At 36.4% G+C, this 24,800-nt stretch overlaps 3 protein-coding genes across 3 annotated transcripts; 2 read left to right on the forward strand and 1 right to left on the reverse strand.

The window, feature by feature from the left end:
• The first annotated feature begins 2,949 nt into the window (after positions 1–2,949).
• On the forward strand, positions 2,950–4,983 carry LOC120264704 (putative disease resistance protein RGA3). Its single transcript, XM_039272525.1, has one exon. It carries the CDS (start codon positions 2,950–2,952, stop codon positions 4,981–4,983), a length of 2,034 nt encoding a protein of 677 aa, XP_039128459.1.
• An 11,030-nt stretch (positions 4,984–16,013) lies between these two features.
• Positions 16,014–18,671, forward strand: LOC120264308 (cysteine-rich receptor-like protein kinase 3). Its single transcript, XM_039272116.1, has 7 exons — positions 16,014–16,777; positions 16,870–16,977; positions 17,062–17,201; positions 17,284–17,494; positions 17,578–17,812; positions 17,894–18,047; positions 18,136–18,671. The coding sequence occupies exons 1-7, from the start codon at positions 16,054–16,056 to the stop codon at positions 18,469–18,471; spliced, it is 1,908 nt and encodes a 635-aa protein (XP_039128050.1). The 5' UTR covers positions 16,014–16,053; the 3' UTR covers positions 18,472–18,671.
• Positions 18,672–20,191: 1,520 nt separating this feature from the next.
• Positions 20,192–24,100, reverse strand: LOC120265440. Its single transcript, XM_039273347.1, is given in 8 exon segments — positions 20,192–20,824; positions 20,904–21,031; positions 21,110–21,199; positions 21,274–21,374; positions 21,480–22,011; positions 22,013–22,159; positions 22,405–23,114; positions 23,805–24,100. Coding segments are annotated over 7 exon segments (1,842 nt in total). The 5' UTR covers positions 23,104–23,114; positions 23,805–24,100; the 3' UTR covers positions 20,192–20,679.
• Between the last annotated feature and the right edge of the window lie 700 nt (positions 24,101–24,800).

Raw genomic sequence — 24,800 nt, forward strand, 5'->3', positions numbered from 1 at the left:
AACCTCGACAAGAATAAGAAACCTTAAGACCCAGAAAGTAACAAAGAGGGCCAAGATCTTTCATCTGAAACTCTGTATGTAACTACTATTTCAAGAAAAGAACAGTATCAACATCATCACCAGCAATAACCATATTGTCAACTTAAAGAAGAAGAATAGTGATGCCTCGAGGAGTCTGTCGAGTGAAATGGGCACAATCATGAGAGCTCTTGGTGAAACCAAGAGTAAGAACCACATTGCGAAACCACTCAAACCAGGCACGAGAAGCCTATTTGAGCCCATAGATAGCTCGACGAAGATGACAAACATGCTAAGAAGGATGAGAGAAACCAGGAGGATGAGTCATATAAACGTCCTCATAGAGATCTCCATGTAAAAAGGCATTGGTCACATCTAACTGATGAAGTGGCCAGTGATAAGCAGTAGAAATAGCGAAAAAGAAGATAAATAGTAGTCAACTTGGCTACAGGAGCAAATGTCTCCTCATAATCAATCTCATGCTCTTAAGGAAAACCACGAGTAACAAAATGCGCTTTGTGGCGCTCAATACTACCATCGGCTCGGGTCTTGACTTGATAGACCCACCGATAACTGATAGGAGTAACACCAGATGGAAAATGAACAAGATCCCATGTATGCATGCGCTGAAGAGCATCAAGTTCCTCTAACATAGCCTATTGCCACTGAGGATATTTCACAGCTTCACGATAAGAAGGAAAAAGACAAAAGGTTGGGATTTGGAATTTTAAAAACCACGCCTGGAATTGCGAACTTGGCCGCCTGTCTCCTGGTCGGGGAATCAATGAGAGAAATTTGTGGAGAGGTTGGTTGCGAGCACTGCTGTAACAGAGGCGGCTACGGACTGCATCGGTTGAGAGATCGTCTTCTAGATCTCATCAGAAGTTCAACGGATATCCGATCGGCAGTGGTTCATCCGGATCGGTAGAGTGAAGTGGAGAGCAACTAAAGTTCGTGCGAGGATGTCGTCGTTTGTCAGTGGATCGGTTCGATGGTGGAAGAGAAACTTGTTCGACAGAGAGATCTGGAGAATGTGTGCAAAGTTTGGCGGAGAAGCAAGACAAGAACACAACGGTTGTTTCAGAGTTCTCCTGGTGTGGGAATGATAAAGCAATAAAAATAACTATGTTGTTTTAGAGATAACAAGCTTGTATGTTCGTCAAGGGAGGGGGGCAGAACTCTGTGGAGAGCTAACAAATTACTTTGGAGGGTGTATTCTGATGTTTCTTGGGATCCATTAACAGGTAAGGCTGGCTTTGGGTTTCTTATCTCCACTAATCGAAATCTTATTCTTATTGCAGGTGTTGCTGGTAGTGTTTGCTCTTCTCCCTTTGAATCCGAATTACGCGCCATTCTTCTCGCTTTAGAGCATTGCCTTTTGAATGGTTGGTCTCCCTGTAAGCTCTTCTCCGATTGCCGATGTGCCATTCAGATGATCATCGATGCTTGCAACGTCACTGCCTGGAGATTTGCCGATTCCATCCATGCCATCAAAGACATTACTTCTCTTTGGCCTGATTTCTCTTAGGAGCACATTGATCGTGATTTCAACACCTTTGCTGATTGCTTAGCTCATTTTGGCAGATCAAATCCCACCCTCTCTCTTTTTGCGCAGGGTCGTGACCGGCCCAGATGGATCGAAGACTTTTGCTTTTCTCTAAATTTCTTCTTTTAACTTGTTGTTTGTTTTCCTTTTCTTATTCTTTTGTTTTCTTTTTTTTTAGCTACCTTTTGCACTTTTGGAGGGTGTACAGAATCTGGCAAACAAAGAGATGATGAACAAACGATGTTGTTGTCACAGACCAGATGGAACAGAAGTTTGGTTAAATCGACCGGCATCTGATACCATGATAGATATAAAGTTGAGAATGGAGAAATCATATGCATGACCAAGCCATGTATTCTTTTTTTTTAAATTTTTTTTTTGAATGTCTCAATATTCAATTCGTTAGTGGGTGACAATCAAATACTTCTATTTATTTATCACCATGTGCTTGCCTTGGCCCACAGTATACAAAAGAAAAATAGATGTGCATCTAACCTAATCCTTGTAATTTATTTATCCTTCTAGTATTCAATTGGGTGGTGGGTGATAGAAATAGAGAGTTGGGAGGTATTGAATATCAAGAGCTGCATGTGCAACCTGGCTTTCTATTCTTCCAAAAGACATTGAGAAAAGGCAGATTCCCAAACAAAGCTGCAATAGGATTATAGTATTTGCAAATTGATATGTTGCTTGACTTTCTCTCTGCTCCAAAACAATGAGATACAAAGGCTCATATCCTTTCAATCATGACCGTTAACAGAAACTAGAGAAGGTACATTTGTCAGAGGAAGTTATTAATAGAAAATTATTTCACAGAAGCTAATTACCGTATTGGATCTATATGTAACAGTACCAGGTCAACCTTTGCGTTGAAAGCTCAACTTTATTTTCCATATTAAAAAAAAGATGGAAATAAAGAGCAATCAAGTTCCTGAATCAGTCCGCAAAATGGCAAAAGCATTAAAAATTAATTGCAGATTGATCTGTTGCTTGCCTGTCTGCGGCAGAATAATAATGGGATTGAGAATAAAGACTCGTCTGTATTATTATGACAGGATAGAATAGGATAGGATCGAATCTGTACCATTACAAGATCATAGGAATACAAGCATTGGTCTAATGCTGTTGAATTTACTGGCAGAGACCTTGATTCCCTTTTCCACCCATGCACTTGGTGACAAGAGAGAGACAATATATAAGTCAGAACATGGGCCAACAGGAACTGCCAAACAAGCAAGTGGGATTTAAACAATAGGAAATATGCATCAGCTTGGAAAATGAAATGAAAGCTCCAACAATGAAAATCAGCAACTCTCCGGTGATCATTTAGCTTCTGTTTTCAAGTTAAGATTAGTGAGGAGCTGTTTTTTAAGCTAAAGAAGATCATGGCAGTGGTGTTGGCCTTTCTCCAAGGACTGTGCCAGAGGTTACAGTCCACCATTGCAGCAAGTGATCAGCTTCCACTCGGCGTTGACAACCAGCTGGAGAGACTTCTCAAAGCCTTTCGAGCAATTCAACTAACTACAGTCGAATCTGCGGAGAACAAGCAGAGCAAGAGCAAGGCTGTGCGAACCTGGCTCCGTGAGCTTAAAGCAGCTGCATATGACGCTGATGACTTACTAGACTGCTTGGTTTTGAAAGCTCAAGAACCTGAAGTCGAAGCCAGTGGCAGGGAGGTGGTAGACCAGCGCTGCTGTCTTATCTTTAACTGTGGCCAAGAACACCCTGCCACACAAACAGAACTCATCATGATCCAAGACGTCAGGAGGAGAGTACAAAAGTTAATGAGAAAGAAGCCTTCTTCTCTTGATCTTTGTGGACAACCATCAAGCTACAACATGAATCATGAATTTGAAGCAATAGAAGCCACAGCTGCGAATTCAGGAGAGTTTGGGAGAGGTGAAGATAAAGAGAAGTTGGTCAAGTTGTTGAAATCTGATGAATCTTCTCAGGTGTATCTTTCTCTCATTGCCATTGTTGGCAGGGAGGGTGTTGGGAAAACAACTCTTGCACGCACTGTCTATAATGACAAGGAAGTGGCAAGCTATTTCAACCTTAAGGTGTGGATCACAGCATCCGAAATCCATGACAGTGCTAGCCTGTCAACATCCATTTTGACTTCAGCTGGAAGTGGAGTACAAGAAATTTTTGATGATCAATTAGCTGAGGGGCGATTTCTGCTCATCTTGGATGATGTGAGGAGTGAAAAAATTGAATGGGAAGCGGTGTACGAGAAGTTGCAGCTTGCACAAAATGGCAGCAAAATCTTGATCACCACTGAGAATGAACAATTTGTTAATAAGATGCGACTGTCATCAACTTGCTACCATTTGAAGGTCCTTTCCCATGGAGACTGCTGGTCTCTGTTCAGACAATGTTCAAATCTCGGAGCTGCTGCATCTGATTTAAGTACCACACAGCTGGAAGAAGTTGGCATGAAGATTGCAGCAGAGTTGGAGGGGCTTCCACTAGCTGCCCAGTTACTTGGATCTCTCTTATGTTCTAATGCCAACCTAAATGACTGGAAGATGATCTTAAATGCTGAAGTCTTGAAGTCTAAACCTGAAGAATTATGTGGCATTCCTGCTGCTCTGTGGCTGACCTATCAGCACCTGCCACCACAGATCAAGCAATGTTTTTCATACTGTTCAGTTTTCCCTCGAGATCACAAGTTCAACAAGGATAACTTAATTCAAATGTGGATGGCCCATGGCTTGATTCAACCTCAACCTGGAAGACAAATTGAGGAAACTGGAAACGAGTATTTCATTTATCTCATACAAAGATCCTTATTACAGAACTCTGGAGGTGAGTACATGATGCACAGCTTGGTTCACAGCTTAGCAATGGCTGTCACTGCAGATGAATCGCTTTGCTTATGGGGCACTGATAAATCCAGCAACCAATGTGAAAAGGTGCGTGCACGCCATTTATCACTCCAATCTGATAATCTAGAAATGTCGGAAATTTTGGAGTCATGCATGCTTAATAACCTGCGCACACTTCTCTTTTACCGAACAGTTAGCTCTAATTTTGAATATGATGCTCTGTTTGCAAAGTTGAAGTGCGTAAGGGTGATTTGTTTGAGTGATGAAAGATTAAGTCACTTGCCTGAGTCAATTGGAAACTTGAAACAACTCAGATACCTAGACCTTTCTGAGACTGGTATTTCCACTGTGCCAGATGAACTGTGTGGCTTATACAATTTGCAAACTCTGAAGTTGGGCATGTCATTGTCCTGGGACCCTTTATCCAAGTGCACGCCACATTTTGTTAATTTGCGGCATCTGAAAGGAAATAGTGATAACATCTCAAAGATTTACAAGATTGGAAACCTCAAATTCTTGCAAGAGCTGGCGCAATTCAGTGTTATAAGAGAAGATGGACACAGAATAGAAGAGCTCAAAGACATGAAATAGCTCCGTGGAGTGCTTCGCATCTCACATCTTTATGCAGTGCACACAGAGGAAGAGGCAAAGCAAGCCAAGTTAAATGAGAAAGTGCACATCAGTAAATTGGAACTACATTGGACATGGACCATGGAAGAGGTTGACATTTCCGAAGGATCTGACGATTCAGTTCTTGAAGGTCTTCAGCCACATCAAAACCTCAAAGAGCTTGAAATTTTTCGCTACAGTGGAGCCAAAACTCCGAGCTGGTTGCAATGTGGATATCTAACTAATCTTGAAGCTTTAGAGATTCGTTCATGTGATAACTTTGACCTTAGACTATCCGGTCAACTGCATTGCCTAAAATTTCTCAAAATACACGGGTCAAGCAAGTTGTAGCAGATTGGAAGAGGAGTTTGTGAAGGGGAAGAAGAAGAAAGTCATCACTTATTTCCTTGTCTTCGGGTTCTTCATTTGATCCAATGCTATAGTCTGACGGAACTGACCCCCCTCCCATCAACATTAGAAGAGTTGAAGTTGGATGGGTTGGGCCTAGCGGAGCTTCCCAGATTGCGTCAGAACAAGAGAGGAACACCACCATCTTCTTCATCACTCTTATCGTTACATATTTTAAATTGTAACAGATTAACAACTTTAGAAACAGGGTTGCTAAGACATCAGAACCAGCACCAACTCCGAGTTCTCGAAACCTTGAACATTGAGCATTGCATTTCGCTTGCTTCTTTGCCGAATCATGGCTTCTCGGCCCTTGAGTCACTGAAGGTTTTGCACATTAATAATTGCTTCCAACTCAGATACGAGCCAGTAGAAAACAGTACTGCCATACTTCCTTCATCACTCATAAATTTGATAATCGACGCTTGCCCAGCTCTTCCCAATGACTCGTTCTTTATGGGCCTAGAAGGGCTTCAATCACTGGGCTCCATGTTTATTAATGGTTTCTTCAGGCCAGACATCCCTACTTTAACCTCAGTCTCTGAGGAACTGCTGCAACACTTGAAGGCACTAACACAACTTACCATTGAGGATTGCCATGGGCTAGTATATCTTGGAATCCAATCACTTGTGTCTCTCAAGGAATTGTGCATCGAAGACTGTTCTAATCTGGTTTCATGCTCGTCATCAGTGGATACAGATGAACCACTGCCTCTAGAACTTCTGAAGCTCAGACATTCACCGGTCGAGTTCATCAACAGGAAGTTGCTCGGAAGACTCACCTCATTGAAAGAGCTCCACATATCAAACGCTGATATTGTAAGCTTCCCTGAAGAGATTAAGGATGGACTACATTGCCTTACATCCCTCAAAAGGCTGTTTATACAATGTAGAGCTCTCCAAAGCTTGCCTGATGAGCTTGCAAGCATTCCCTGTCTGGAAGAGCTATACTTAACTGCATGCTCTGCTTTAAAATCCTTACCAGAGAAAGGTCTGCCTGCATCCCTTTCCATCTTGGTCATTGATAATTGCCTCTCTTTGAGAGATACATGCCAAAGAGGTGGTGCTGATTGGAACAAGATTGAGAACATCTTCTTTGTCCAAGTTCATGCTCTAAGCGACGACGACGACGACCGTCCAAATTCTACCTTAGACGACTTTTGATGAAAAATATTGATTTCATTAAGTCCAAATTTGTGGTCATGCTCATGCGTGGAGAAATACAAATGAAAACACATGGGCATTACCCCATTGTAATAAATTTGTAGCTATAAAACTCATGATTGTCCTTCCCTTGAGAAAAGAGTTATATAATGAATATATATTTTCTTTTGAATGTTGCTTGGACTGCTTGCTTGGGGTGCCATCTGCAGGGGACTCTTGAAGAGTGAATTGATTAGAAGCTTTGTTACTGTGACACTATGAACCCAGTCAAAGGAGCAGTGTGAAGCTCGGGAATTGCACACAAGATTGAATGACAGCAGCCTGACCGTTTGTTGTTTTTTGAATATGCTTGAAGTTATGCATTTACTGTAAATTTTTTTGTATGTTTTGTATGTGATGTGTGTCTGTACTAAACTGCCATGTCGGCATGTCCATCAAGTGTTTGTTAAAATGCTTTGATGATTATTGAATGAAGAATGAACCAGTTTCAAGAGTACAAGTGAAAAACCTGTCCTCTTTTAATAAGGTGGATAAACCACTTGCATTAAATAAAAGAACTGAATACAAAAAATCCACTAGACGTGGATAAAGTTAGGAAACAGCAAAGAAAACAACAAAAAATAAACCGGCAAACAGCTTCTCCCACCGGTTGGAGCGCAGAGCAGACGGAGAACCACTAGCTGTGCATCTGCAACAGGTCCTCCCCTCCGAAAAAATTTGGACAACTGAAAATGTCCACCGAAGGCACGAGCAACCCAGGTGAAACAAAATTCTCCTCCGATGTGGAACCAAAGCATGCCAAAACAAAGTTGAGGATAACTAAGTGAACATTCAACCCGCACTTCCCTTTAATAATCATGATCATCAAAACGACATGGGGACCAACCTCCGGGTGGGCCAACCAACCATCCGGGTCCAAAGGCCCAATCAAATGAACCAACACCCCACCCATTTCACTTATCAGAGAAGGCTCCACAAAGACCAAACTGACCAAAACTTCAACAACAACCTGGCCCAGCTTTAAACCCGGCCCAAATCCGACTAAAAAAGGAAAGCCCTTCCACTTCATCTCCACGTGTTGTACCCCCAAAATTTCAAATTCAAAAACCTTAACCAAATAAAGGATGCCACCAGTCACTTGCTTCTGTACGCATCTAAGCTTCGAGATCAGTGCGAGCTCCTCCTCCCAATGCAAGGAGTGACTTCTCTCGGGGAACCTCGCCCACATCCGACCAGCAGTCCTACCAGCGCAACCACCCTCTTCGGCCATCGCCACCTGAGCAACGCTCGATTGGAGACGCACCTCTCCATCACCGTTGAGGCATGGCGCCACCGTCACTGATCGCTCACAAGTCATCACCGCCCGCCCTCGTGGGAGCCGAAGCTCAACCCAGTATCGCGACCATCTCGTGGAGCCACTCCACCGTGCCAACGTCCCGATGGATTGGATCAATGGCCAAGAAGCATCCTTACTGATTTCAGACAACCGATCCTCTCCCCGCCCGGCAGAGAAACATCGGTTATCAGAGTAATCGCGCTGGACATAGACAAGGTAATAACCCATTGCCCTAACTTCGTCATTGCTACCGGAGCCACCTCGTCATCATGGAAGCCAAGCGTGACCATCACCGACCATTCCACCGGAGTGTCACTCATCTCAACAAGTTCCCCGGTGAGACTTGCCGTTGATAACCCTTCCTCTTTGCCAAGCACCGGCCGAAACACTCGCAATCACTGCCGCCTCGGCGCCACCAACGTCGGCTGGAGCGAGAGCAAAAGCTCCATCATTCCATGTACACCCAAGTCACTAGGGTGGGAGCTTGGCTCCACCACCCCGAGATCACTAATGACACCGTGCACGGAGCCATACTCCACCGCTCCCATCCCGGGCTGAGGACGATGCACCACCACATCAGTCATCTCCATCGGAGCGTCACACATCTCTAAAAGCTCCACGTTGAGACAAGAAGCAGATATCCTTTCCTCAGCGCCAAGCACTGGCCGGATCACCGAAATCACCACCTCCTGGCGCATCCCAATGTCACTGGAGCTGGAGCAAAGCTCCACCGCTCCATGACCACCCAAGTCACTAAGGAGGGAGCACGACTCCACCACCCCGCAATCATCAATAACACTGAGACAGGAGCCAAGCTCCACCACTCCCAGCCCGAAGTGAGGACGAGGCACTACCAAGTCAATCATCTTCCCCAAGTCAACCGGCACAAGTTGCTCAAACTCAGGGGAAATCTCTGTGTCCTCGAGCGTCGGGTTCAAAGAGCACCGAAAAATGCTCCCCTCGCCTTCCTCCCTCACCATTAAAGGGCCAAAGGAACTCCCCCTCCTCGGCCTCCACATGCGGATGAGAGGAGGGCACTGGCACGTACACCAGCCGACCATCAGGATCAAACATTAGGCGGACGTCGCCTTTCATTACTTTCATTGAAAAACCTGTTCTTCTTCTTCATTTTTTTTTTTTAGCTCCTATGTGAGAGATAGATACTCACAATAGAGTGCAAAATATCAAAGGAAAAACTAAACAGTAAGTACATGGCCATCAAAAGCGGAGAACAAAACACAAAAGATATTAAAGGAGATAACAACTAAAAAAATATGATTAAAAAAAAAAAACAAGTAAGACGATACAATAAAAATAGTAGACTGCTCTCAATATTAAAATTACTTCTAATGAATGTGGTTTATCCACTTTTTTCATAGTAGATTGTTCTCAGATATTAAAATTACTTTGGTTACTTATGGATTTTACTAGGGCAAATTTGTAGTACTTCTTTTAATCATCAGGATAGCCTCCTCCAACTTAGTCTTTTTAGTATCTAAATCTGCATATTCTGGTATTCACCCATATAATAAGCAATTGATCTAACTCTTCAAATAGAAGAAAGATGTGCTATACAATAAAAAATGAGAATGTTTCTTTTTTCATTACCTACCTTCTGTTTCCTTTTTTTTTAATTGCAAACTTGTAATTAATCTTCATATATTTGAAGTAAATAATAAATAATATATAATACGTAAATAAAATAAAATAAAATAAAATAAACACAAATTTATTTATTTTTTTAATAACGTAGATAACCACTAATGCATAAAAACACAAATTTATTTGAAAACACAAAATTTTAAAAAACCCACATAGAAAAAGAAAAAATTATAATAATGATAGTTTAGTTTGCCAAAAAGTTTTCACATAATAAAACCCAAAACTATATTTAAAAAATATCGATTACAATTAGTGTTGACTTGGATTCAGCCTTTAAACATGTCCATACCTCAATAAATATGTATAATGCACAAAATTACATTCCTCTAACTACCCGCTGTTATAATTGGGTGTATATATATATATATAAATATATATTTTCACCTTTGTGGATTGGGTATATATATATATATATATAAAGAAAGGAGATATTTTCACCTTTGTAGGGTTGTAGGTAAAAAAAAAAATTTAGGAGATTTGTAAGATATTGTAACTGGTGCATTTTCATACATGTATGTTCTTTTAACAATCCTTTAAATAAAAGCGTTTATCGCCTATTAATAAATATATATAGAGAGAGAGAGAGCGGGGATGCAAAGAGTATTCATAAAGAACCAAAACCTTGGAAACTTATAGCAGGACGAATTTAAATATTATTGTTTAATGGAAGATAAGGATTGAATTTAAATATATAGGACGAATTTTCTGCTGTTTTGATGGGGAGGATAAAATTCTCTCTCACAAATCTTTTCAAGAAAGGTTACAATTTTCAAAACTCCACTGATACTTGTGTCCTCTGCCACAATGCCTCTGAGAACCTTCAACATCTCTTCATCGACTGTGACTTCTCTAAACGCATCTAGGCATTTTTTTCTCAAATTTTAGAATCAAACTCTCTTTTACAGACAATTCCTTTATTGTGGACCACTTAGATACCATCCTTTGGTCCTCAACACTGACTCCTCTAGGACCTCATTTCCAGTGCAATCTTGTGGAATATTTGGCTCGAAAAAAATAATCGTATCCTTCAATTGACTGCAATACCGCATTTCAATATTATTTTTAAAACTGCTAACATGCTTTTTTTTTGTTCTCAATAGCTATTGATAGGCATCAACAAACTCTCAATGAAGCATCCCAGAAAATCAAGCACTCACTCAACTTCTTCAGCGCTAGAGCCTCAAATCCTACTGACGATTCCGACCACAACGCAAATGAAGAGTAGACGTTCCTTCTACATTTCTAGACAGGCCTGAGATGCCAGATGATGTTTTCCACATGCTTAGACTTTTATCTACTTTTTGTTTCTCTGTTTTATTTACTGTATTTTGTACCCCTCACTTCTAGTGAGAGGATCTCCCACTTTGTACTGCCGTCTTTCTTTTCAATAAATCAGTGGTTTATCCAGTTTTTCAAAATAATAATAATAATAATAAGGATTGATTCTATGTTATAATTACTTTCATTTGAGTTTAATTATAGACAGACTATCATTTGTTTGTTAGAATTAATAATAATAATATATGTGATATAATAAATCATATGATATTTGGATTAAGATAATCTATGAGAGAAAATTAATAATAAATGAAAAAAAATTATTAGTAGCTTTATTTCTTTTGCTTATTAATTTACTAATTTTATTAGTTTAGTCTAAAGCTAATAAATTAGAGAACTTAGTTCATTATAAAAAATAAATTGATTTTGATTTAATGCACAATTAGAGGCATAATTTATGGCTAATTATAAACGATGAAGTCCCTAAATCCCAAATCACTACTAAATTAATTAAAGAAGTTGACTACATTAAACAAGTAAACAAGACAAATAATTAATGGTCTTTTGAAAGAGAAGGGGATCCTCACATGTGGACATTGAACTTAATTAACCCACTCTTTAAGCATCCAAATAAAAAATAAAACAAAATCAAAATGGAGTTAATTAGAACTTTCAATCCTACCATATGCATCACTGCTTTTCATTATATATATTTAAAAAAAAACTGAAAATTTCCTCATTTGGAATTATGAATGATCAAAAAAATTTATGTAAAAATTACTCTAATTCTAATAAATAAGAAACATTTAGAGGTGGCCAAATGTCCGCTAAAGGTGTGTATACATATGTATGTATTAATATTTTTTAAACTTTCAAAATTATAATCTATTGAAAAACTAGTAAAAAGGAGAGATGAAAATCAAATAAATTGACGAATGTTGAGCGTAAATTGACACAAATAGTTTATTAGATTGAAGCATTTAACGTCTCACCCTACATGAATATTTACTCTAATAAATTAAAATTCATTCTACTTCTATATTTAATATCTATAAATTTATTATTTTAATATAATCAATTTTTTTAGTAAAAATATGTAATTTGTATAAAAAAAAAATTCAGTGTTAATAAATTAAAACAATAAATAATTAAAATAGAGATTATCTTTTCAAATATTATGAGAAACTCTTGCAATAATAGTTGAAGTGAATCGCGGAAGGCCTAACACCAGTTACGACATTAATTGAGGGCACACATGGGATAAATTACATATGGCTCTGTAAGTAATACCATTCATTGTCATATAATCTAATCTGCATAATAATTAAGAGTGTGACAAAAAATTAGGAGAAAACAGTTGTGGAGGAGAAGGTTCTAACATCAAAGAGTATGGTGATTGATCACACCTAAATTTGGGGCACGTGTAAAACCAAAATGGTGGCTTGTTTATGTGTGCATACAAGTGTCCTTCCAAAGTCATTCATTTCATTAATTAGGGTCACAAAGGTATACCACATCATATACCTTTTTAGTAGCTAGGACGCAATGTCACCATCCGCAATGAATGGTTTTTTTCCCGCCTAAATTAATTAATATCATACTTTTAATTCTTATTTTCATAATATATATATATATATATATATATATATATAATATAGAGAAACAACCTCACACATTTTAAATTCTCAGTGATCTTTCTAAAACAACAGTGAAACCACCTTCAACCTTCCACATGACATTTTAATATTATCACTCAACTAATATATTGATGGTAAAATATTCAATACTTTTTTTATACACATATGATAAAGTACTCAATCTTACCCATTCGGCTATATGAATGGAATATATCATTATTATTTTCATTATAATTTATATTTATATAATGATGTAATTTATATGTAATTAATGTTAATAACTACATAGTCTACTGATACCATTTATTTTGCGTAGAATATTCATATTTTTTTATAAAAAAAAAAATTTAAATCTCAGTTCATACAAAATGAAAATACAAATATATTAAAATATTAACTCTACTCATGTGCAAACTCCTAACATAATTTATCCACATATTGTATAAAAAATGATTAATAATTTCATCCGTTCAAGTACTTTTTTCCAGTTATTATATTTATTTATTTACTATTATTTTAATATTTTTATATCAATAACATGGCATTTAAATCATTCAAATAAAGTAAATGTTAATTCGTTTGGGTTTGTTTATATAAATTGAATAATATAAAAATAGTTTGAGCATACTTCAATTTGCAAGCTATCATGTTAGAATATATTACGTGACAACCAACTTCTAGTATAGGAAACTTGTTAGAATATAGTACTTATATGGGTCTATTTTTTGTTATAAAATAAATAAATAAATCATATTTATTAAAAAAAAATCATAAACATACAAAACACTAACAACCGATATCAAAAGTCAACTCCACTAAAAGTGGGGGAGTGAGCACGGGATACAACAAAAAACCAACTAAAGAAGTAAAAAACAAAAGAGTCAATTAGAGGAAAGGATCACCTTAGGGATCAATTTTTTTATCTCATATACATATTGGTGGAATGTTTAAAAAACAGAACTATTAATTGATTTTTAGTGAATACAAAGTTTCTTTTTTTATATAAATTCAAAGTCTTTCGGTAATTATTATAAATAAGACTCCATGAATAAATTGGAACCTTCATAAGTTTTTTAGAAATATGAGAAAATTATCAATAAAATTCAAACCTCCAACCTTTAATTTGGGAGGGAAATGAAAACAATACTCTATTGTTGTAGTGCTTTAATAATATTTAAATTTTTATTTTTATATAAAAATAAATAAAGATGAAGGTGTGGTTTGATATTTGACGTGGCAGTTGACAGCACTAAATTAGGTGCCGCCCTGGACCAACATATGTAACCTGCACACACTGATGAGTAGAGTGCTAATTAAGGTCTTAATTATATGTAATTATGTGTGTTATATTTTTTTAATTGCCGACCAAGTACCATCAGCAATAATAATGTTTTTTTGTGGCCATCTTGTGACATTGAACCGCATTGTAAAATATGTTTTATATAAATTTTTATTATTTAGAGTTTGAAATACGTCAAATGTATTGGTCTCAAAAAAAAAAAAATCCCAACAGTTGTGGAGCAAGTTTACAGTGCAATCTCCTCATCCGAGTATGTATAAACCTTGATTATTTTGATAGTTAGACCACTAATTCTAATGAACTGAATCTAGTATCAAACTCAATCAAAATATTTTAACCCTTTGTTTGCTCTAGTATTACCTAGAATGATCGATCTACCCCCTTGCAATCATTCCCTGAGTGTCACCTGTGCCTTTGACTTTGCTATTACTTTTCTTGTAGTAAATTCTACTTTATTACTAATAGATTACATAGTATATCTTTAGATCATTGTTAGAGTAATATACTTTTATGTATAACATATATGTATGCTTCTTTTGTTTTTTTTTTTGTTCATGTATATTTTTATATACTCTTGTATCTATTTATTGGATTGTTACCCTAATGAAATATAGCTTTTTCTCTCACATTTCTTTACCATCATTATTTCTATTGTGTTTTCATTTGTTTTATATTTTTCGAAATTTTTTTTTCGGATTTAATAATGAAGTTATAGTTTATCACTTTTATCGAAGATAAAAATTAGTTATATTAATAAAAAATCAGTTATTGTGTCGTTTTGTTCTCAGTGTTTTTTATAGTTCTCTTCTTTCTTTCGTTTAATGAATTTATCCATTTAAAAAAAAAATCATAATGCAGTGAAAATATTTACATATGTATAATCATAACAAAGAAATAAAAGCATGCCACCTCTATTTTATGGATTAACTTTTTTACCATATTCACGGATAGAAATGATTTCTACACAAAATATTTTTTTTTATAAGTTAGTGGGGATCATTTATATTAATAAATGAAAACTTTTAGAAATATATAAGCACAGGTCTCCAAAATAGACCCAAGAAGTCAAAAGCATAATATCAAAATAGACCCAAGAGGATCATGCAATGTGGTAGCTCAACTCCCCACACTTTTTTTGTCTTCTTTTGTCAACCCATGAACCCTCTCCTCATTTGAAACTCAACCCTTGTTTCTTTTTACCCTTTCATTATCCTTTATATATATGTAATTTTATATAACTCGGGTAACATTAATTTTTTTAAATAAAAGATATATTTATTTATGTATACCCACTAAATCTTTTAGTAATTATGATAAGTGTAATCATTTTCTACATTCATATCGGTTTTAGTGACAATATAAAAAGTAAGCATTTGTGCCTGTACGTTAAGAAAACATATCATTTTAAAAAAATAAAATTACATATATACCCTTAAAGGGTTGATCTCGTCAATTTCTTTTACAAATAAATAAATCATAATTTTATTAAAAAATAAAATGAGTATAAACAAATGAGGTATAACAAATATCCACTAAAAATAGAGATATACTATAAATAAAGAGCAGAAAAAAAAAACAAATAATAAAATAATTAATATGACAAAAGAACAAAAGTATGAAATTTAAAATGGGGATGTATATATCAACAACTGAGTTTAAAATCTGTATGTTAGGATGGAACGCATCTCATATTGAAAATTTTGAAAACTGAATCATTTTCTTTATGGCTCCAGTAGTAAAAATATATTGATAAATATATTAAAAATAAAAAATATATATATAATTATATAAAAATATATAAATATGCCTTACAAAGTTAAACAGAAAAAATATTAAATATTTGAAGATATTTCATAATTAACTCCCCTCAAAAATATATTGAAAAAAAAATCTTAATTATTCAAATATAAACCGTTGTAAGGTTCTACTTGTACTTACACCATTAAACGCACACCAAAAAAATGAAAAATTGAGTGTAGAAACAAATACCAATTTTATTATCATTTTTGTAGAAAGCAATTACCATCTTTAAATTAACATACAAAAACTTTTGCAACATTATCATTATAATTTTTAAAATGGATCAATCTTATTATTATTATTAATTATTATTATTATTATTACATAATAATAATGAATAAAATAATTTATAAAAATAAAAAAAAAAGCTTCAAATGCAAACAATAACAATCTCTCTAATGAGAAACTCTATACAACCTCTCAACCTTCAGAGAGAGACAGAGAGACAGAGAGAGAGAGCTCCATCAATGGCGCCGCTCCTCCTCGTCTTCCTCCTCTTCTCCCTCTCCGGCGCCGATAACACCTCGCCGGAGATCTTACTCACCCTCTGCGGCTCCAACAAGACCAGCAACGCCCAAGCCTTCGATATCAACTTCGTTAATAGCATGGAGCTCATCTACCAGAACATCACCGACCATGGCTACGGCGTTGCCGTCTCGGGCACCTCCGACACCGTCTTCGGCATCGGCCAGTGTTTCAACTACCTCTCCTCCGTCAATTGCCAGCTCTGCTATGCCGAGAGCCGTGTCAAGCTTCCCCACTGCTTGCCGGCCACCGATTCCCGCATCTATCTCGACGGCTGCTTCCTCCGTTACTCCGATCGCAACGTTTCCACTCAATCCACCGATCTTAAGGACACATCGATCTGCGGGAATTCCTCCACGGTGATCCCATCCACTTCTACGGTGACTTCTTTGTTGAAGAATATCACGGAGGCGGCGCTCAATAATTCGAATTACTATGCGGCGGCGAGCGCCTCCGTCTCGTCGGATTTGACGGTGTACGGGATGGCACAGTGTTGGAAATCTTTGAATTTGAGTGGATGTAGAGATTGCTTGGAAAAAGCTGTCAGTAATGTCTCCCACTGCCTTCCGGCCTCCGACGGCAAGGGTTTGAATGCTGGTTGTTTTGTCCGGTACTCGACGGAGCCTTTCTATTTGTCTAGTTCGTCCTCCGGTGGTGGTTCTTCTTGTAAGTAATCTTTCAAAGTTCACATCTTTGAATTCTTTGCTTTCGTTCGCTTGAATGAATGAATGAATTTGTTTGGGGTTTGCTCGTTGAAGCTGGGAGAATTTTGGCGGTTGTGTTGGGGTGTGTTGCTGCTGCAGTGGTGGTGATTGGAGTTGCAATTTGGTGGATGAGGAGAAGAGGTGCTCATGATTCTAGTGATGGTAATCACTGATCAAAGATGAGATTTTTTTATTCTTTGTTTTGTTATTTGTTTGTTTGATGAATTTGTTGAAACATTGCTGCAGATGAGGATGGATCAGGGGAATTCATTAGATCAATTGCAGGATCTCACCTTAGTTTCAAGTATGAAGTTTTATCCAAAGCAACAGATAATTTCAGCCAGATCAACAAGCTTGGCCATGGAGGTTATGGTTCTGTTTACAAGGTATTAAAGGGAAGAGGAACTCTCTTTATTAGTGTGATTTCTTTTGCTTGTTTGATTGAATTGGTGTTGTTAATGGTGTTAGGGAGTGTTACCAGATGGAAGAGAAGTGGCAGTGAAGAGATTGTTCTTGAATACAAGGCAATGGGTTGATCAGTTCTTCAATGAAGTCAGTCTCATCAGCCAAGTTCAGCATAAGAATCTTGTTAAGCTTCTTGGTTGCAGTGTTGAAGGACCTGAAAGTCTCCTTGTTTATGAGTACCTCTGCAACACTAGCTTGGATAAATTCTTATTCGGTATGAATTCATATCTATACTTTTCTCTTAATTATTATTATAACCGGTGAAACAAATGGTATGATGTGAATGATAATTATCAGATTCTTTCAAGAAGACTGCTTTGGATTGGGAAAGGAGGTTTGATATAATACTTGGAACAGCAGAGGGTATTGCTTATCTGCATACTGCTGCACAAGTTAGGATCATTCACAGAGATATAAAAGCTAGCAATGTTTTACTAGATGAAAGATTCCGGCCGAAGATAGCTGATTTTGGCTTGGCGAGGTATTTTGCCGAGGGTCAATCTCATCTTAGCACTGGACTTGCTGGAACATTGTAAGTTTTGAGAAAAACCAAATACAATTATATTCTTCATATCATTCTTTGTTATAACTAAACTGTTTCATTCTCATACAGTGGTTATATGGCTCCTGAATACATTGTTCACGGGCAGTTGTCGGAAAAAGCTGATACATATAGCTACGGTATACTTGTTCTAGAGATAATCACTGGAAGAAAGAATCAAAATTCAGTAGCAACATCAACAGATGGCCATTCTCTGATATCTCTGGTAAATTTTTTTTTTTTTTTTTTACTTTAGTAACTGAAGAATACGAACTTCATTCGAAACATTCTAATTATTTGTTGGCTTCAACTAGATATGGAAACACTACACTGAGAAGACGCTGATTGAACTTCTGGATCCTAATCTCCAAGGACAATGCTCGGAGGAGCAAGCTCTCAAGATATTCCATATCGGTCTTTTATGCGCACAAGCTTCATCTGGTCTCAGGCCACATATGTGGAAGGTGGTTGAAATGCTTATGAGCAAATCTCAAGACCTCCCTCTTCCAACACAACCTCCTTTCATCAACATCAAAGGTGCCGATGTTTGCAGCAGTTCAGGCTCTGGAAGCTCTTACAAATACACATCCTCATCAAAATCCGGCCATTCAGTGAATCAAATGTCAGTGAGCCAAATGCAAGGAAGATAAAAATCATCAAGAAGAAAAAAAGAAAAAAAAAGAAAGTTTACTTCATCTAAAACAACAGAATGTTATTCTTTCATTTTTGTTTATAATGTTTGTGTTGATGTATGTGTACAATGTACATACATACACTAAAAAAAGAGAGTTTGTTGTGAAGTTTGTTGGCCATATATGAACACAAAGCAATTCTGCATAAATTTTGAACAGCCTCAGCCTTAGCCTTAGCCTTAGCCTCAATGTTTGACTTCAAACTTGTTATTGAGTTGAGGAAACAAACTCATCAATGCTGACATTCTGATGTTGAGATCTTGCTACCATTTTCTTTCTTTTACTTAAAATTCATAGCACATGCTTATGTGGGGTAGTCTTTATGCAGCCAGGTCACAATTCATGTTTAGACATTGAATTGGATAGGGCTCATATCTCACCCAAATGTTTTATTTAATGGTTGTGGTCCATTAAGACAGCAGTCTCACATCTCATGCTATTATTTATTATTTATTGTGTGGTCCATTAATACCTCTGATGAAGAATTCAATGGTAATTAATATGGGTCAGCAAAAGGGTAGTAATTAATAAAGGTGTTTTTAAATTAATGCCCGTGCAAACACAAAAAAATATTAAAATATCTTCATAAATTCCACTTTTTTATTCTCTAATTTTGACCCCAAATACCCCTCCGTTATTTTTTAAGTTAGTCTTAGTTGTCATGTTTTAAAGCTTTTCTTTGTTCTTTTTTTACTTGTCATATTAAAAATCTTATGCAGTATTACATAATTTTTTTCCAAATTAAAACTTTTCTCTGTTCTTTTTTATTTGTCATATTAAAAATTTTGTGCAGTATTATATAATTTTTCCAAATTTACGTTTTAATTTAATGTACTTGTATAATTTTCAATAAATCACAATCAACTAAACATTAAATTATATAATCCACTAATGAAGTTTTAAATAGAGGTAGTTTTGAAAGATAATAAATTTTTTTTATAAAATAAAGATAACTAATTTTTCTTAATCGGTGTGAATTAAATAAATATGACACATAAAAATGAACAAACAACTTTTATTTTATAAAATAAAGATGTACTCATTTTTATCAAAATAATAATAATAATAATAATTATTATTATTATTATTATTATTAAAAATTAAAAAAAGATAAAAGAGTGGTATATAGGTAATAATCTTAAACTTTGAAGGGGTATGTATATATGAAACAAGCAACTTTAGAAGCGTACGTTGATGTCTTGAGAATTGGATTTCTGGATAAATTGATTGGTCCTTTTTATTTATTTATTTATTTTTGGCTTTTATGATAAATTCAAGATTTCTAGATCGCTGAATCGCTGATGTAGATATTCTTGAGAATTGGTTTTCTGTGAAGACTAACCAACATTATTACCTTAGAATTCAGTCCACCTTCAAAAGTATGATATTTTTTTGACAATGATAATCTCATAAATGCAATTAAATTTCCAGTTTTGATCTAAAAATCTTGAATTCATCATTAAAAACCCACCCATTAATTTATTCAGGAAAAAGTTAGAAACACAATTTTCAACCACCAACATTTTATTCCCATGTCATAATTCTGAAGAAAGAAAAACTTGCTCATTTTTTCTGACAAATCTGCACTCTAATCTTTCTCAATCACTTTCAATTTGTGTCTGAAAATTGACAATTTGGAGCATTATTTCCATAGTCAGAAATCATCATGCCAGCAATCAAAAAGAAACAACCACATTTCTATCAAGAAAGCAACATAGCTTGTACATTCTGAATTCCAATGCAAAAAAACAAACCTATCATCCATTTGAGGCAATGAATTAACATGAAAACTTGATCAACAAGGGGTGACCGAAAGGACTTGCATGTTATTAATAATTTTTCACTTCTATTTGTACAGGCTTATCCATTCTCAATGACAAAGCTTAACATCTGTAATTGTTCTTCGGCAAGCCATCCTGTTACCGGATTTATGTTCAGCAGTCATCGAAGTCTACTCAGAATGTTGAGCACATGAATCAACCATGGCATGGAAGTACTGCTATATATGATATACGAACGATCTTTTATGTGAACAAGCAATGCAATTCGGCATTAAGTCATATTGTAGGAACTATAATATGTTCAAACTACTACTTTCAAAGAGATGAAGCATTACCTGCTTCTCGAAAATATATCAGATGATTCACACAATGCCTGAATGATACATTAACAAGTGGATACTGTATGAGAATGCCCTTGGGTTGCTTTGTAGCATTGTAGGCTGCAAAGAGGAAGATTTGATTTGGAATCCCGGTACTTGTACGTGTTTGTACATGACGGGCGGGCGCATTTCTCACGGGGAGGAGGATAACTGTCGAACAACAAGTACAATGTAATTAGAGCTGAAGTCGAAGCAAGTGGTAAACTCTTATGAACTCTTTAAGTCTGACCTGCATGGCTTGGAGTCGAATATGCTTGGGAGGCCCACATCATCAGCAAATGTCACAACAGTGCCAGTTGGCCCCATGATCCATCTAATGGTATTTGGAGCTAATGTCAAAAAGTTTGCGGCCCTCTCCTAATTCAACAACATGTTCAAAATTTAGCATTTGCTTAACTATGAATTAAGTGGCACGATGAGGTGGAAGTTCAATACCTGTGCCTTCTCATCAAGCTCCTTAAGCTTCTCCTCTTCCTTTTTCTTTTTCTTTGGATCTTGTCCTAAGATCTTACTTATAGTTGCAGCCTGCAAATAAAGAACTGAATGAGTCACATCTGATTCCAAAAGGTTAATGCAGTCCAAATGAACTAGAGAAAAACCTCCAATTCTCTATTGGCTTTCTCGACTTGCATTCTTCGTCTTTGAGCAGCTTCAGCTTTTTTTGCCTGCAGCTCAACTTCAGAAAGCTTCTCCTTTTGTTCTGTGATCAGAAAACAGAGGAAATAGCATGTCAGATACCATACAATCTACATAAATTATCAAAAATTCATTTTCCTCGAACACATGATAAACTCAGTTGTCTTACTTCTTGGAGGAGCAGGAGGCAGTCCATTTGGAAACTCAATTAAACTTGAGCCAGTGCTACCATCTTTACTTGACTGGAGCGCCCGTTGACGTGTTGTGAGAGGCTCTGCTCGCGAATCAGTTAATGCATCAACCGGCTCTTTCTGCTTCTTCTTTTTGGCCTCTAGTCCTGTATCAGAACCAGGTTCTTCCTCTTCCATGTAATCAGCATCATCAGACTCTTTACCTGATTTTGATCTCCTTCGATTGTCCTTTCCCGACCGGGACACATAATCCTCATCAATATCATATCCAGTTCTCTTACTCTTGGACATTTTTGATATTTTCTTTTTCTTTAAACTGTCCTCCTCATCATCTTCATTCTCAGCGCTATAATCTCTTGTGACCTTTGCCATTTTCAACCTCTCAAGATAGCGAATCTCATCATCTTCATCAACTTCATCAAATGCACCATCTAAAACCCGCTTCTTAGGAACTCTCTTGCTTTTACGAGTAGGCTCAGAAGAGCTAATGCTTTGGGATCTGTCTACTTCCTTCATGGACAAACTGCCTTCTGTTATTTTGCCCCTCGAGTCTACCTTTGTTCCACGAGAAAATCCACCTCCAAAGTCCTTCCATGCCCATTACCTGTGTTGCGGAATTTCCTCTTTCAGAGGGAGAGTCCTCCTCATCTGATGTTTCCTACATCAATATGGATGTTGAACATGTTAGAATAAACCAAGCAGCATATTTTACAATAACAACAACAACAAAATGGTAATAAAAAATAATAATAATAATAATAATAATAATAATAATAATTGGATAAGATATAAATGTCAGCAAAAGGCTATCCTAAAGAGTGACATAAAGAGCAAGCATTTCTGAACATTGTTTACGATATAGAATCATATCAAGAACATGAGTGTCATGAACATATGAACTACCGGAAGAATAAGCTTTTGTCGATGCCGAGAAGAATCTGAAGAACGTGAAACCTTAGTTGATGAATCAACTGTGTTGCCAGTCTCCAAATTGGATTTTGCATGAATAGTGCGTACAACTCCACCAACCTTGAGCTTCACCTTCTTTAACTGCTTACTCTCAGCAGATCCATTGGAACCTCCAGCTGACTGGCTCATGCCATAGCCATCACCATTCCTACCAACATGCCCATCAGGGGATCTCGCCTGCATTTCAATGTTTTCTCTGGCTTTATTGTTAGATTTCCAGTTAGCCAGAGCAAGGGCACCTTCGCTAGATCGCCTTAATTCCGAGCCACTATGTCCTGGTGCACTGCCTCTTGAACTACTACTTCTATATAATGCATCCACATCTCCAAACTTCCTATCTTCTCTCCTGATCTTCTTCGAGGAACCCAAACCTTCAATTTTATTAATTGAAGCAACCTTTTGTGAAGAGCTGTTCAGACTGAACTCTTTCCTTGGGAAACTAGGAGCATAAGAGGTATTGTCATCGGAAGAAACCTTGGTTGCATTATCAGAAGATGGAGTAGACGAAGGTGGAGATTGATCACGGTTCTCCACTACAAACTGAGAATCTGGTCGAGGCCGCCTAGACGTAACAGTTCTCCGTCTTTTCACTGCAGATACACCACTGAATCCAGAACCTCCAAAAGCTTCCATCAGAAAGTATCCTACTCAAACCAAGGCACCAATCACCAAGTATCAGAATGACGGATATGAAAAGCATTGGACAAGTCAAGCTCAAACAACACAAGATACTAAACAAAGACAAAAGCAACAATGTATCAGCACATTCAACTACAAACACAATGCTAAAGGAAACAAAAAATGGCAGATAAACAAACTCTAAACCATCAATCCCCACACACAAAGTTTAGATAAACAAAATACATAGCAAATCAACACAGCAACCAAATTGAACATGCATGCATCCTTGCATCCAAAAATATCAGAACAGCTACTAATCAGTACCTTCAAGAACAGAAACCACTAAGAAAGCCCATGAAAGGGTTGAGGACAAAGAGTACCACATAATCAAGAAAGATAAAAGCAACAATTCATATCAACACATTCAACTACAAACACAATGTCCAAAGGAAATAAAACAATGGTAGATGAACAAACTCTAAACCACAAACCACACACACACACACACACAATGGCTACAAACACAAAGTTTATATGAACAAATTATATAGCAAATCAATAGACAAACCAAATTAAACATTCAGCCATGCATCCAAAACCATAGCTTCAGCATCAATAAGAAAATCAAATGAATGGAAACCAAAAGAGTCCCCATTCAACAACCCCAGCAGGAAAAAGCAACCCAAACTACAATCCAACGATAAAAATCTCACCTTGGCGAAGATTCCCGAGACCTCAAAGCCACAGAAACTCGGTAGAGAATCGAAGCGGAGGGCGAGAGAGAAGAAGAGAAAGGCACAAAGATGGGATTTTGATGGGATTGGAGGAGTAGTAGTGATATGAGGATGAGAATTAGGGAAGTTAGGGTTAGGGTTTCATCCAAATAATCTCGTTCCTTCTCGATTGATGGCTTAGGGCTCGAGAAGGCCGGGCCTTTTAGTCCATGAAGGAGATGATGGTGAGGTCTTTTGGTAATTATCTCCATCTTTTTTTTTTTCCTTTTAATTTTCTCTTTCTCATCATTTGGTCCATTTCTATACCCCTCCTTCACTATATATACTTTTTAATAATAATAATAATAATAATAATAACAATTTTTTTCATAAAATAATAATAATAATAATATAATGTGTGCAAGCAAATATATAAATTTGTTTATTATCGGGGCAAACCACCAATGCACACTCTGTATTTATGCTTTAACAATGATGAGAGTCGAATCCACAACTTTTTATATGGGAGTCAAATATCTTAATCGTTCTGTCATTGCAATTGTAGTATGTATATAAAATAATTTTTTTAATTTTAATTATAAATATATATTCATCAATTTTATTAAAATACATAAATAAGAAAAAATAGGTTTTTCTTTAATAAAATTATAAAATATGACAACTTTGCCTTAATGTTGTTTGATAAAAAAATAGTCACTATGCATATTTTAACAAATTTAGAAATATATGATTTCATTGATAAAATTTAAACATTAAGCATACTAGTGAATTGAGGGCAAGCTAGAAAGTTATAAAAATATATGAAAAATACTAATAAGATATTTTCTTATATACTACTAATAATTACTAATACATATAATTACTCCTATAATAACCTAATCACTAGTAAACATTTAAAACTATCAATAAGAAGGATCATTCATCCGTAATTACTTTATTAACTCTAGGATCATTATATTTATATATATATTATAC

Source organism: Dioscorea cayenensis, chromosome 7 (assembly GCF_009730915.1).
Source record: "Dioscorea cayenensis subsp. rotundata cultivar TDr96_F1 chromosome 7, TDr96_F1_v2_PseudoChromosome.rev07_lg8_w22 25.fasta, whole genome shotgun sequence".
In the NCBI taxonomy this organism is placed as follows: domain Eukaryota; kingdom Viridiplantae; phylum Streptophyta; class Magnoliopsida; order Dioscoreales; family Dioscoreaceae; genus Dioscorea; species Dioscorea cayenensis.

Coding starts and splice junctions, on each gene's coding strand:
- LOC120264308 (XM_039272116.1), top strand. CDS start 16,054: ATGGCGCCGCTCCTCCTCGTCTTCCTCCTCTTCTCCCTCTCCGGCGCC. Junction 16,778..16,869: donor CTCCGGTGGTGGTTCTTCTT/GTAAGTAATCTT, acceptor TGCTCGTTGAAG/CTGGGAGAATTTTGGCGGTT. Junction 17,813..17,893: donor ACTGGACTTGCTGGAACATT/GTAAGTTTTGAG, acceptor ATTCTCATACAG/TGGTTATATGGCTCCTGAAT.
- LOC120264704 (XM_039272525.1), top strand. CDS start 2,950: ATGGCAGTGGTGTTGGCCTTTCTCCAAGGACTGTGCCAGAGGTTACAG.